Source organism: Musca vetustissima, unplaced genomic scaffold (assembly GCF_032173495.1).
Source record: "Musca vetustissima isolate MV318-11 ecotype Yass unplaced genomic scaffold, APGP_CSIRO_Mvet_v1 utg11608, whole genome shotgun sequence".
NCBI classification, from domain to species: Eukaryota; Metazoa; Arthropoda; class Insecta; order Diptera; family Muscidae; genus Musca; species Musca vetustissima.
In genome coordinates, this window is record NW_026876103.1 from 113,000 (window position 1) to 125,422 (window position 12,423).

At 32.2% G+C, this 12,423-nt stretch overlaps 1 protein-coding gene across 1 annotated transcript in view; it reads left to right on the forward strand.

The window, feature by feature from the left end:
• Positions 1 to 6,341: 6,341 nt before the first annotated feature.
• The window catches only part of LOC133338610 (uncharacterized), a gene marked incomplete at its 3' end in the record, with an annotated part of 38,944 nt that continues 32,862 nt past the window's right edge, over positions 6,342 to 12,423 (forward strand). The window contains exon 1 of the mRNA XM_061546775.1: positions 6,342 to 6,794. Coding sequence (XP_061402759.1) covers positions 6,342 to 6,794 — 453 coding nt within the window. The remainder of the gene's footprint in view (positions 6,795 to 12,423) is intronic.

Genomic DNA, 12,423 nt, shown 5'->3' on the forward strand with positions numbered 1-12,423 from the left:
GAAATTTTGTAGAAAACCATTAAACTTTCCTACAAAAAACTTTAGCTGTATATGTTTTTTTTTTGGATAAAGTAATTATTATTAATTGCAGCCTCTGCTACACTTCGAACATACACACACACACATGTACATTCACTACCATCCAAACTAAACAAACAAAAATATGTGGATCATTACCAAAAAACCCAAAATTTTACCTGAGGACATTAACCTTGACTATAGGCCGGTATGTTCACTATCGAAACACCATATGTATAGTTGATTTGTTGTTGGAAGCCTGGCCTGCCTACCGGCAGTTTATCGAAATTTCATAACATTCATAAGAAAACAAGAGTAACAACAATAACAAGAACATTGTATGTACTTGCAACAAAATAAATCTCGACAGACGAAATACGTTATCAGCAAGCTTGGGAGTGTATGTGTGTTGAACACAAGATAAATACATATCTTTGAAATACATACCATCTTTGTGTACTCTCAAATAAGAACAAGAATTGTAGCACCTCTCAACACTAACCGGTGCCTACAACAACAACAATTGATGTAATGGCATCTACAAACATGAGTATGGGCATGCGAAATTGCCGGCTCGTTGGACATTAATTAAGACTGAATTCTTATCGAGAGGAAAATCACGGATTGTTGGATATGGTTCTGATAAAGTGTTTCACTGTGGTTATTAAATAGATGCATCCTAGGAGTCGTCTCATTTTTGAAGTACCATTAGCATGGAATTAGATGAACTAAAATATGTGATCTTTATCCAAATCAATCAGGACCTAATTCAGTGTACTGTGCAAAATTGTGTCCCAATCGGACCAATATAGGGAGTTTGATGCTCCATTTACTTAACATCGGACGAAAATATATATGGGAGCTATATCTAAATCCCAACCGATGTCAACAAATCTTCACGAATTTCAACCTCTAGTAATTTCAGCATGTGGTGCAAAATTTTGTCTCAATCGGACAAATATTACGAGTTTGGTGATCCATTTACTTAAAATCGGACGAAAATATATATGGGAGCTATATCTAAATCCCAAACGATGTCAACAAATCTTCACGAATTTCAACCTCTAGAAATTTCAGTATGTTGTGCAAAATTTTGCCTCAATCGGACAAATATTGCGAGTTTGGTGATCCATTTACTTTAAGTCGGACGAAAATATATGTGGGAGATATATCTAAATCTGAACCGATTTCCACAAAACTTCATACTCGTTTGGTCATACCAACTTCAGTACGATTTGCAAATCAGACAAATTTTGGGTATTTGGTTCACCATTTACTTAAAATCGGGAGCTATATTTAAATCTGAACCGATTTCCACAATAATTGATACACGTTAGGTTATACTAACATCAGTACGTTTTGCAAAATGTTGTGCCAATCGGCCAAGTGGTGGGTCTTTGGTGCACCATTTACTTAAAATCGAACGAATATATATGGAAGCTATATCTATATATATGGGAACTATATCTAAATCTCATGCGTTGTCAACAAAACCTAACCAATTTCAACCTGTAATTTCAGTACGTTGTGCAAAATTGTGTCTCAATCGGATCACTATTGGCAGTTTGGTACATCAATAAGGTAACATCGGACTTAAATATATATGGGAGCTATATCTAATTCTGAACCGATTTTCTCCAATTTCAGTAGGGTTCGTCCTTGGGCCAATTAAGTGACCTGTGCCAAATTTCATCCAAATCGTATCATAAATGTGAGCTGTACATGTTCACAAAAATACATGAACGGACGGACCGACGGGCATGTATAAATCGACTCAGAAAGTGATTCTATGCATATTCTCAAAAGGAACCATGGGTCTATCTCGATTCCTTTTGCCTGTTACAAACATATGCACAAAGACATAATATCCTGTACCACAGTGTGGTGAAGGGTATAAAAACCGCTTCAGACAATTTTGCATTTTCTGGTTGGTACGCAGGATAACTCTCAAAGAGAGTATCCGAATTCATCGAAACTTTATTTTTGAAAACTTAAATTGGATTCGGTCCACACCACAATGTTGTAGGGGTTGGTTGGTACGCACGATAACTCTCAAAACGAGTATTAGATTTCAACGAAATTGCATTTCTTCTAAACTTAAATCGAATTCAAAGTTAGGGAATGTCGTAATGTAAGGGTATTATATCTTTGTGCGGTCACAATAGTTTGTAACTTGGCGAAATATTGATGCTAAACCCACCTTTTAGTATAACGATCGTTGTAGCTGAGTCAATCTAGACATGTGTGTCGGACAGTTATGGACCAATCGGTACGAAAGTTTGAATGTAGGAGACCCTTATTGTTTTTGTAATGATCGGTTAATATTTAGAGGATGAAAATTTTAAATTTTTTTGATCGCATTAGAGGACACCGCATAATGCTGTATGCTTAGGTTCTTTTTCTTTTCATTGCAAAAACTTCGATCAATAAGCTCAACAAAGTTACTTAAAAACTGATACAAACGATTATCACCCTTACAGGCAAAATTCAAATAAAATATTATTTTTTAACAGAACAAATGCCACCGGCTTTGACAGATTTTCTATACATGAAATTTAATTTGTAGATATCTTCTATGGGCTGGAGAAGGTAACCCCTATAAGTAGAAAAGGTTGAAATTTGATATGACCAAACTTACATTCAAAACATTTAAAATCTGTATTTCTGAGGTTTAATGTATTGTATGTGATCGAAAATCTCACGGAATATGCTGATTAGGCATATGTAGGGCAATACATAAACAAAATATAACAAGTGGAAAAACGTTAAGTACGGCAGGGCCAAACTTTTGATACCAACCACCAAAAGAATACCAATAGTAACTTGAATTGAAATTATATGGAACATACCATAAAGTGGACCTGTAACGACAATTCTATCAATCTATTGTTGTAAACCAATTTTTGTACAACCCCCAAAAAGTTGTATACCAAAATATTTTATCAGTTATATTGCCGAAGACACTATATACCTAAAATGCAATTATTTCAAGAAATCATAGTTCGAATTGCCACACCTTTTTAAGTTACCTCCCGAAGTAAACTTTCAAAACGCTGATACACTTGTCTTCTTTTTTAGCCCCTCCTTCAAAAAATAAAAATTAATTTGTTGCACAGTGTAATTTTTGTGAGGGAGATTTGTTACGTTATACGACTAATAAAGTACTAAATAACAGCGAATTCGGTTATGGGGGCTACCCGAAAAATGCACCTATATGTATAATTTTTAGTGGATAGGTTTATTACCCAGTATTAAATTACTGTCAATTCGGTCGAAAATTATGCTCAAAACCACAAAAATATTGAAAATTGCGGGGTACCGTTATGTGTGGGTTACAAAAAAAGTGTGCCTATGTTTATAATATTTATTTGGAGAAATTTGGTACCCAATAAGACTTCAATGTATCAAATTTCAGCGAATTCGGTTGAAAAGCGCTCAAGAACCCGAAAATTGGGAGTACCCTTATATGGGAACCGTTTCTAAACGTGGACCGATAGAGTCCATCTCCGAACTTGACCTACCTGCGGACAAAAAGCAACTATATTCAAAATTTTGGCGACCTATCTCGACTCGTTTAGAGAAAATTATAATTCCGATAAGTACAAACGGGAAAACAAACTTTATATACTCTCTCTACATACTATAGTGGTACTATAGTAGTCCCCCTTTTTATATGGAGTTATATGGAGGAACGAATATTAATAATTTTTGAAAGGGATATTTGTTACCATATATGGGGACTACAGAACAAATGGAGCTATATTTTAAAAGATGCTTAAGTTTAGACCAGGCATAACTTGGGTCAATTTTATTATGGAAAGATTACTTTTTTATTTCAAAATAAATTTTAAGATTATATGCTTTTTTTAAAGTGAGCAAATTACCTATTTATTCAGAAAAAAATTCACTAGTTTATTTAAAAAAATACAGGTAATTTATTCTGTTTGCAATTTCAGTTGCTTTAGTTTTGGCCACCAGTTTATATTCATCTGATTTTTTCACACAACATGAAGTCTAATATAGAAAAAAAATTCAGCATCACGGTATTGTAGGAAGTTGGCGATATGTACATATATTCTTGATTATGTTCGGTATTTTTACGGTTTTTGGCCAACTATTACCGAGTCATTGGAGGATGAGCTAGAAGGTTGCAGAATTAATTTATTTAATTAATTAGATGGATGTTTTGCAGAAATCTTTTGATGTAAGTGGACCTTTTTGACGTATCTTCAAAAGTAGTTGTTAGTTGACATTCCAGATTTTTGAAGACTGATATACATCTATGCAGAAAAGTTTGGGTAAAAGTGAGTTATAGGTAAAAGAACAAAATTTTTCCGGACATTTATTTACAGGTTGAAAATTTCACCCAGTTTTTATATAACATATTTTTTATAACTATTAATCGAACATTACAAAAAACATGTTCAATCGACATTATGTTCGGGCGGCCTAAACTTCGTATATACTCCACCACGTGGTTGCATTCGAAATGCCTTAAATCGTTCGGGACCTTTATATGTGTAAAAACATGTTACACATATAAAGGTTCAAGTTTTTCATGCTCAGAAAAAAATATTCTAAATAACAGGTTGGAAACTAGGAACTTCAAGATACCGAAAATTGATATTAATAAAAACCTATATTAAATTAAGAAGAAAAATTAATTTTTTATTCACCGTATTCACACATGGCGAATTATTGACAATTCGAAGAGAAAATTCGACTAGAATTATAAAAAAATATATTTCTTTTCATTCTCCAAGATTTAGCATTGCTTAATTACCACAACATTAGTGGAAAATTCGGCAAAACCCTCGAAATCTTGCCGCTCTATGGAGGTCATTCTTAAAAGTGGACCAATGTTTCAAAGTTTTTTGTATGAATATAAAATACCAAATATTGGGACGTATCAGAAATTTAAAAAGGTCCAACAGATTTCAAAAATATTACAATTATTTTGCTTCTTTTAAAAATTCAGTCCACTGTAACCATTAAAATGTATCTGCTACCCACTTGAATTTTACAGATACGTTTTTTTATTGTTTCAATAAGAAAACAAAACAGCAACAACAAACCAAAAAAAGTTTATTTGCCTCTTATACGGGCGTTTGAGTGTGTGTACGTCTTTCAAACATGTTCTTCTGCAATAATCATCATACAATGTGAATGAAAAACTGGTGAAAAATCCATTAACGGACTTTGGAATTTTCCTCAATCGGAAAATCTAATTGAATGCGAGAGCACGTTTTGACGCGTAAATGCGTAAGCGGTGGCGGCAAACAACAACAGCAGCAGATTGGAAATATATTCGATTTTATTTTTCGAAATACCGAAACCGAATTTTGGATTATTGTGAATATTTATACAAAAAATAAAATATTTTAATTAAAAGAAAATAAAACAAAAATCTTTTAAGAAAATCTAATTTGTAAAAATATTGATAAATAATTTGAATTACTGTGAATATTTAAAAAATAATAATCAAAACAAATCTAATCAGTGAAAATATGTGTAAATAAATATTCATATCGAATCTGAATTATTGTGAATATTAAAAAAATCTTATTAGAAAATTCTATTTTTAAAAATATTGAAAATAAATTTAAAAAAATTATACAAAAAATAAAAAAATAATTAAATAATACACCATTAATCAAGAAGTGTTCAGTGTTAAAAGTTTATTTATAATTTAAAAAATAACTTCTGAAAAAATAACTAAAAATTAAAAACATATTATAATTTTGTGTTAAACCAGAACCAAAGTGTCTTTATTTTCTAACTGACTTTTCAAAAATTTTACTGCCCAATTTTGAGTTGGTATTCATCACAAATCATCTCGAGCATTACCTTCTCTTTTTTGTCGTGCCTACTACGAAAGAGATAAGAAAATAGAATTGAACAAATATAACAACAAAAACAACAAAATAATTCTAAGGAAAGGTCTCAAAGAAGTGGAAGCCCAAGCGAGACCAGTTGTTAAAATAAAATTTCTGGAAATTTAATTCAAAATTGCATTGCTTCTCAAGCCGGCGAACTATAATTTTAAATACAAGAAAAACAACAACAAAATATAAGGAACCAAAAAAAATCAACAACAACAGAAACCGGTTTTTTGGAAGCCAAAATACCAAAGTGTGTGTTGAGAGCAAAAATTATAAGGCCTTAAATGCCAAAACAAATTTGGTGGTATTGGAAATTAAGGGCCCAGAAGAAGATTGATTTATTATAGGCAAAAAAAGAACAACAAAATCAAAAACCCAAAACCTTTTTTAATAAAAAATTAAAATAAAATTTAAAAATAACTCCCTTTCAATTCTAACAAAATGTTAGTGAATTCCACAACCGCCTCAACCCCCACACCCGGTTCGAGCTCCTCGACCAGCAACACTTTGGAACCACCCCACACCATATCAACCAATTCCTCATCATCACAATTGCATCAACATTTGCAACAACATCAACAACACCAACAACAACATCAACGTGAAAGTCATGCATCCTCTTCGTCGGTTTCGGCTTCCTCATCGGCACAATCCTATACGCAGGTTCATCAACAGCAATATTTGTCCGCTAATTTAAATTCACGTCCACCCTCACGTGCTCCTTCAATTTTGGATAGTCCAACATTGGCACGTGTAGAACGTGCCCGTCTCCGTTTGGAAGCATCCGCTCAGCAGCAGCACCAGCAATCAGGAAATTTAAATGGCAGTTGTGGCAGTAACATAAACACACTGAATCGCGAGGATAGTTTGGAGCGTTCAATATTGGATCCAAAGGTAAGGGTTTTTTATGGGGATATATGGAATCGATTTTTTTAAAATGGGGGAAATTTTGTATAAAGTAAATTTGGATAAAAATGTGTCAAAAATTGTGAAAAGTGTTGAAATACATTTTGATAAAAATGTGTCAAAAAATCGTGAAAAGTGTTGAATCAAATGATCATGAATCATAAAAGTGTTACAACAAAAATTAAATTCGTCACACCAAAAGTAAAAGATATATATATAACAATTTAAGATGAATTGAAGTTCGGGTCGAACATGATATCACGATTCAAAATGAGAACTTTTAATGGTCTTCTCTACGTGGAGGTTGAAAATATTTATTATTAGATGCTATCTTGAATTTTTTAACATTGGGCGCTACTTTTGAATATTAGTCGATTATATTAAGAAACATAATACCAACGTTAAGCAATCCACCGAATCCGAATTCAAATAATTTTCATTATAAATGTACTAGAAATGATGAAACCACAAACGTCTAAAAAGACGGTGTTTGGTTTGGTTCGAACTTGATGTCTCGATTCAAAATGAGAACTTTAAATTATAATTTTTGCCGAGCGGCCATCTCTATATGAAGGTTGGAAATATTAATTTACAACCATTTTTTGAATGGGATCTTGAACTTTTTTAACATCGGGTACCACATCTTCGTAAACCAATATATGGCACCGAAACCAAATTCAAATAAGTTCTATACGAAATTGGGGACCAATTGGAGTTCGGGTCGAACGATTCAAAATGAGAACTTTAAATAATTTTAGCGAAACGACCTTATCTACATGGAGGTTGGAAATATTCATTTGCAACCATTATTGGATGGGATTTAATTTTTTTTAATTGGGCTCCACTTTTTAATATTGGTCGTAAACCAATATACAGAACATACCGATTATATGTAGAAGAATAAAACCGACATAAAATATCTCGGTATGGGATCTTGAAATTTTGTTTTAACGTCGGGCGCCACTTTTGAATGATGGCTATGTGAAGTCGTGAACCAGTACCAACCAACACATATTTTCTTATGGGGCCCTTATCATCGCTGCTCTCTTATAACAAATTGCAGCCTCTCAAATGTTGTGATCGATATACCAAATTATACATAAAATCGTGAAATTTATAAATCATATAATAAATTGAATTGAGTAAGGATTTGTTTTTTTCGTAGACATTTGAATGGATGGTTGGAAAATGTGAAACATAATTTTAGGGTTTGACATAAAAATTTTAATGAATTTCGTCGCCCTTACAAAAATTTTATTTTTTTTTTCTCTTAAACGGTGCTCGTTTCATATATTTTTGTGTTTTTGCAATAAAAAAGTCTTTCTCTTATACAGATTTTCAATTAACCGGTTTTTGTTTTAAGCGAAGTAAAGTGTTTGAAAATTCATCAGAAATATTAGTTTAACATTTTTAGTTTCAATTAACCGATTTCTTCGATAAACCGGCGTTTGCTTATCCAAATTCGACTGTACATATTTTCTTATGGGGTCCTTATGGGTCCTCTGTGCGATGTTACCGAAATATATCGGATATATGAAATATTGCACCTATACTGACAATTTTTAACAAGGTAAACTTCAAGAGGAAACTTAAAAGTGAAATAACAGTAGAATTGGGTTTTGAAGTTTCACCAAGTCCTTACAAATGCCAATAATCAGAATGTTCCCACATCTAAGGACTCTACCAAATATTAAAAAACTACCGAAAATTTTCCATTCCTAAGAACCAGAAACCCAAAATAACTAAAAATTTGTTTTGTGGTTAAAATTAAATTACAGACATACGATGTGGGTGTTATAATAAACTGGGAGCAATATACTTCACCGGTCAATTCCTTCGTAGTTCGACAATCTCTCAATCATTAGACGCACATTACATTAAGTGTTAATCTTCGTTAGATATGGGTATTGGTCTCTCGGGGGCCTGGTTTAACTGAAAAAAAAAACACTGAAGCCCGCTTCATCGACTTCTGCTCGGACCTAACTTCAACCCAGCCTAACGTGTGGTTCTATCAGCCGAAGTCTTTCTATTACAGAAGGAAAGGTCATAGGAAAGATGTTTATTGAGTTAATTTTGCAGCAAATTTTAAAGTAGTTTGACAATGGCCGAAGGGTCTGCCATAACAATGACCATATCGATCAGATTATGACTAGTACGAACTTTGGTCCCATCATTGTCCAAGCACATCCTCGGATTGCCATCATTCTCAACCATTGATAGACTTGTTGCAGGAACATCTGCACCCTTTGACTCTCTGTTAACGGGCCAGCCATTGTCATATTCTGGGTAAGGAATAAAAATTGTGGGCAGGTATTGGTACTGAGCTGATTGATTACGCGTTGGTCTCGAACTCAATTGATATGCTAGTTTTCAACTCGTGGATTATCGTGGATTTTTAATGAATATTTTCTAAAAGAACCATATCAAAGGTGCTATTGGGAGATAACAAAAATCGTTGCCAAAATTTGGAAACATCTTAAAAATATTTTTTGGTAGAATGGTTGAGAAGAATATTGGTTAGAATCGCGGATTTTCTGAAGAATATTTTGTGTGGGAATACCAAAAACTGATTCGTGAAATTCCTATACTATATTCTGTTTGATTACCAGGCTTTTAATTCTGAATTTTTACACCACACAACTATGTTATTAGGATGTTATAAGTTTTGTGGGCTAGACAATCCATCCGCCCAGTCATCGGTCTGTGCATTATAATTTGTATTAAAAGAACAGGTCGCAATTATGGAACAATTGTCATAAAATGTTTCAGGATCTTGAAGAGTTGCCAGTTTATGACAGATGGATGGTTGACCATTAATCTGATATAAAAAATATTTCGAATTTTTGCCCATTAGCTCCGCAAAAAGTTAAAGTGAAGTGGTTCTTGTTTCGGGTATCATACGGTTAGCCCCGTTCGACAGTACCATCATGCTGACTGGTGAAATATATTAAGATGTGTCCAAAGCTTATTTTTTTATTTTTCCAATATTAAACAAAAATTGATATTTTATAAATAATTATCGGGGATACACTATTTTAATTTTCACAAGACCTGAATTCTGTATTTAAATTTAAAATATTTTCTGAGGGATTCTCGATGAATTTCCTAAAGAATTATTGGAAAAATGAAAATTTGGTTTACATTTAGAATTTTATTTTAAATATATTTCGATGAAAAACTTGGATGCAGTGAAATTGACTTACCAGTTTTTAATTCTTTGAAGAATAATTTTTGCAGAATAAGCTGGTCCATATTTTTGAAATAAATTATCTGAAGGAAACATAGCAGATTTTTTGAAGAAATTAAACCTTATTTTCTTATGGTATCGAATCGTAAATATTTTAAAAGAAAATTACCAAAAAGGTAATAACAATTCAAAAATATGTTCTGATGAAAATCCTGATGCATATCTTGAGTATTAGAGCTACAATTGTGTATTTTTAAAGAGTATTTTCGAAATAGTTACATTACTGATCACATTTATGGAGATATATTCGAGACCTTTCAGAATTAAAAAAATATTTGTTCTCCTAAATTTTCTGTGGCCACTGTAAACCTTGAAAAACCAAATTCCGAACCACCCACAACTATTTCCATGCACATTCAACTTTTAGCCACGAATTTAGCTGCAGTTATTAAAGAAACTTTCAGGGAAAAAATATTGGAACATTTAGAAATGTTTCTGTTTAATGAAAAATACAAATGTTTAATATCTATAAAAAATATTTTCTAATATAAAAAGCCTGACATTCTAAATTTTATTGCGCCCTATATCATCCGCATATACATATGTACATGTGGCAATATATCTATTGCGGAAATGACATTGAAAAAAATTCTTAAAAAACTTTCAACATTCAAATGTGGCATTTAAGTTCTGGCATAGGGAGGGTGGCCATAAATTGTTTTTAGTGTTGACTTGGTGGCCCACAGACATCTGGACAACACATTTTGCAACAATACAGCAAAAGAGTTGTTGAAATGGATTTTTTTGCCTTGACTTACTTGAGTTGTCCTCTGTGGTTGGTCGGTTGGTTGTGGTCTGCTTGTTTGGGCCACCAGTAGATTGGTCATTCAGGTTTTTAGGGAAAGCGGAAATGATATATGTCTGTTGTTGTTATTGTTAGCTTTTTTCTATAGGACACCAGAAACCCTCCACACACATTTTACTTTACTTTAATATGACTTCATTTAGCGTTTTTAGTTTTCTTCACCATAGCTTAGCTGCTGGTGATGGTTGGTATTTCTGCTCCAAATATTTGCCATAAAAATGCCGCAATATATCTCACTTTATTGTTGTTTTCTAGAAACGTGCATTCACTTTTTTCTTGTGGTTGTTGTTATTTGTTTTAGTATTTCTTCGGCGTTTTATTTCTGTTTAGTTTTTTCTTCTGCTTCTTGTCTTCCTTTATGGTGTCATAGTTTTATTGTGAAATTTCTTACTGGGCTTCATAAAAATTTTCTGTAGAGCATTTCTTTTGCCGGCCCGATTTTTTGTTTCTGTACTTTCGGAATTTTGTGTCTTCTTCTTTGACGAATTTTTCAAAGTACCAGAATGAAATGTTTCAAAGCTTCCTCGCATGGCTGTGATGGGTTTGGATTGCTTTGGAAAGAGAGGGAGGGAGTTGTTTGTTTGTGTGCCTAAAATATGCAACCAAGCTTAGCAAATTGTAACAACACTGCAGTGGACTAGTGGATGGACAGTGGGACCAAATAATCCTAGGTATGAAGAAGACATATCCAAATATATATTCAATGGAAGTGTGGACTAAAAATAATGGATTTAAAAAGGTCCAACTCGGTTTGTAGCACAAAAATATTTTTCAAATCGGTTATAAGGCTTAATTTTTAAGCCTTATACTAAGCGTATATTTTTAAAAAATATTTATCAACTCGAATATAAGGCGTGGATTAATTTTTTAACTCGAATATTAAGCGTGGGTTTTTTACAAAAATATTTTTCAACTCTAATATAAGGCTTAGATTTTTAAACAATGTTTATCTAAATTTTTTAATGCTGGATTTAAAAAAAAAACTATTTTTTAAAATTTAAGGAATCGTGGATTTTAGAAAAAATACTTTTCCAAATTTTGTAAGGCGTGGACTTTTTAATAATATTTTTCAAATATATATATTTTTAAAATATTATAAGGCGTGGATTTTTTAAAAAACATTTTTCAATTTTGTAATTTGTGTTGTAAAAATATATATTTTTTCACTTTTATTAGACGTGGGTGTTGTAAAAATATATATTTTTTTCACTTTTATAAGACGTGGATGTTTAAAAATGTATTTCAAATTTTATAGGGCGTGGATGTTTTAAAAAAGATTTTTCCAATTTTTTATAAGGCATGGATTTAAAAAAAAACATTTTCCCAACTTTTGTAAGTCGTGGATTAAAAAAATCCAACTTTAGAAATATGTTTCAACATTTTATAATGCTTTTCAAAATTTTATAATTTAAAAAAAAATATTTTACAACTTTTTATAAGGTGTGGATTTTGTAAAAAAAATAGGTTTCCAACTTTTATAGGGCGTACATGCATTTAAAAAAATATTTTTTTTAATTTGGGGTTCTTGAGCGCGAATTCGCTGCAATTTGGTATTTTGTAGTCGT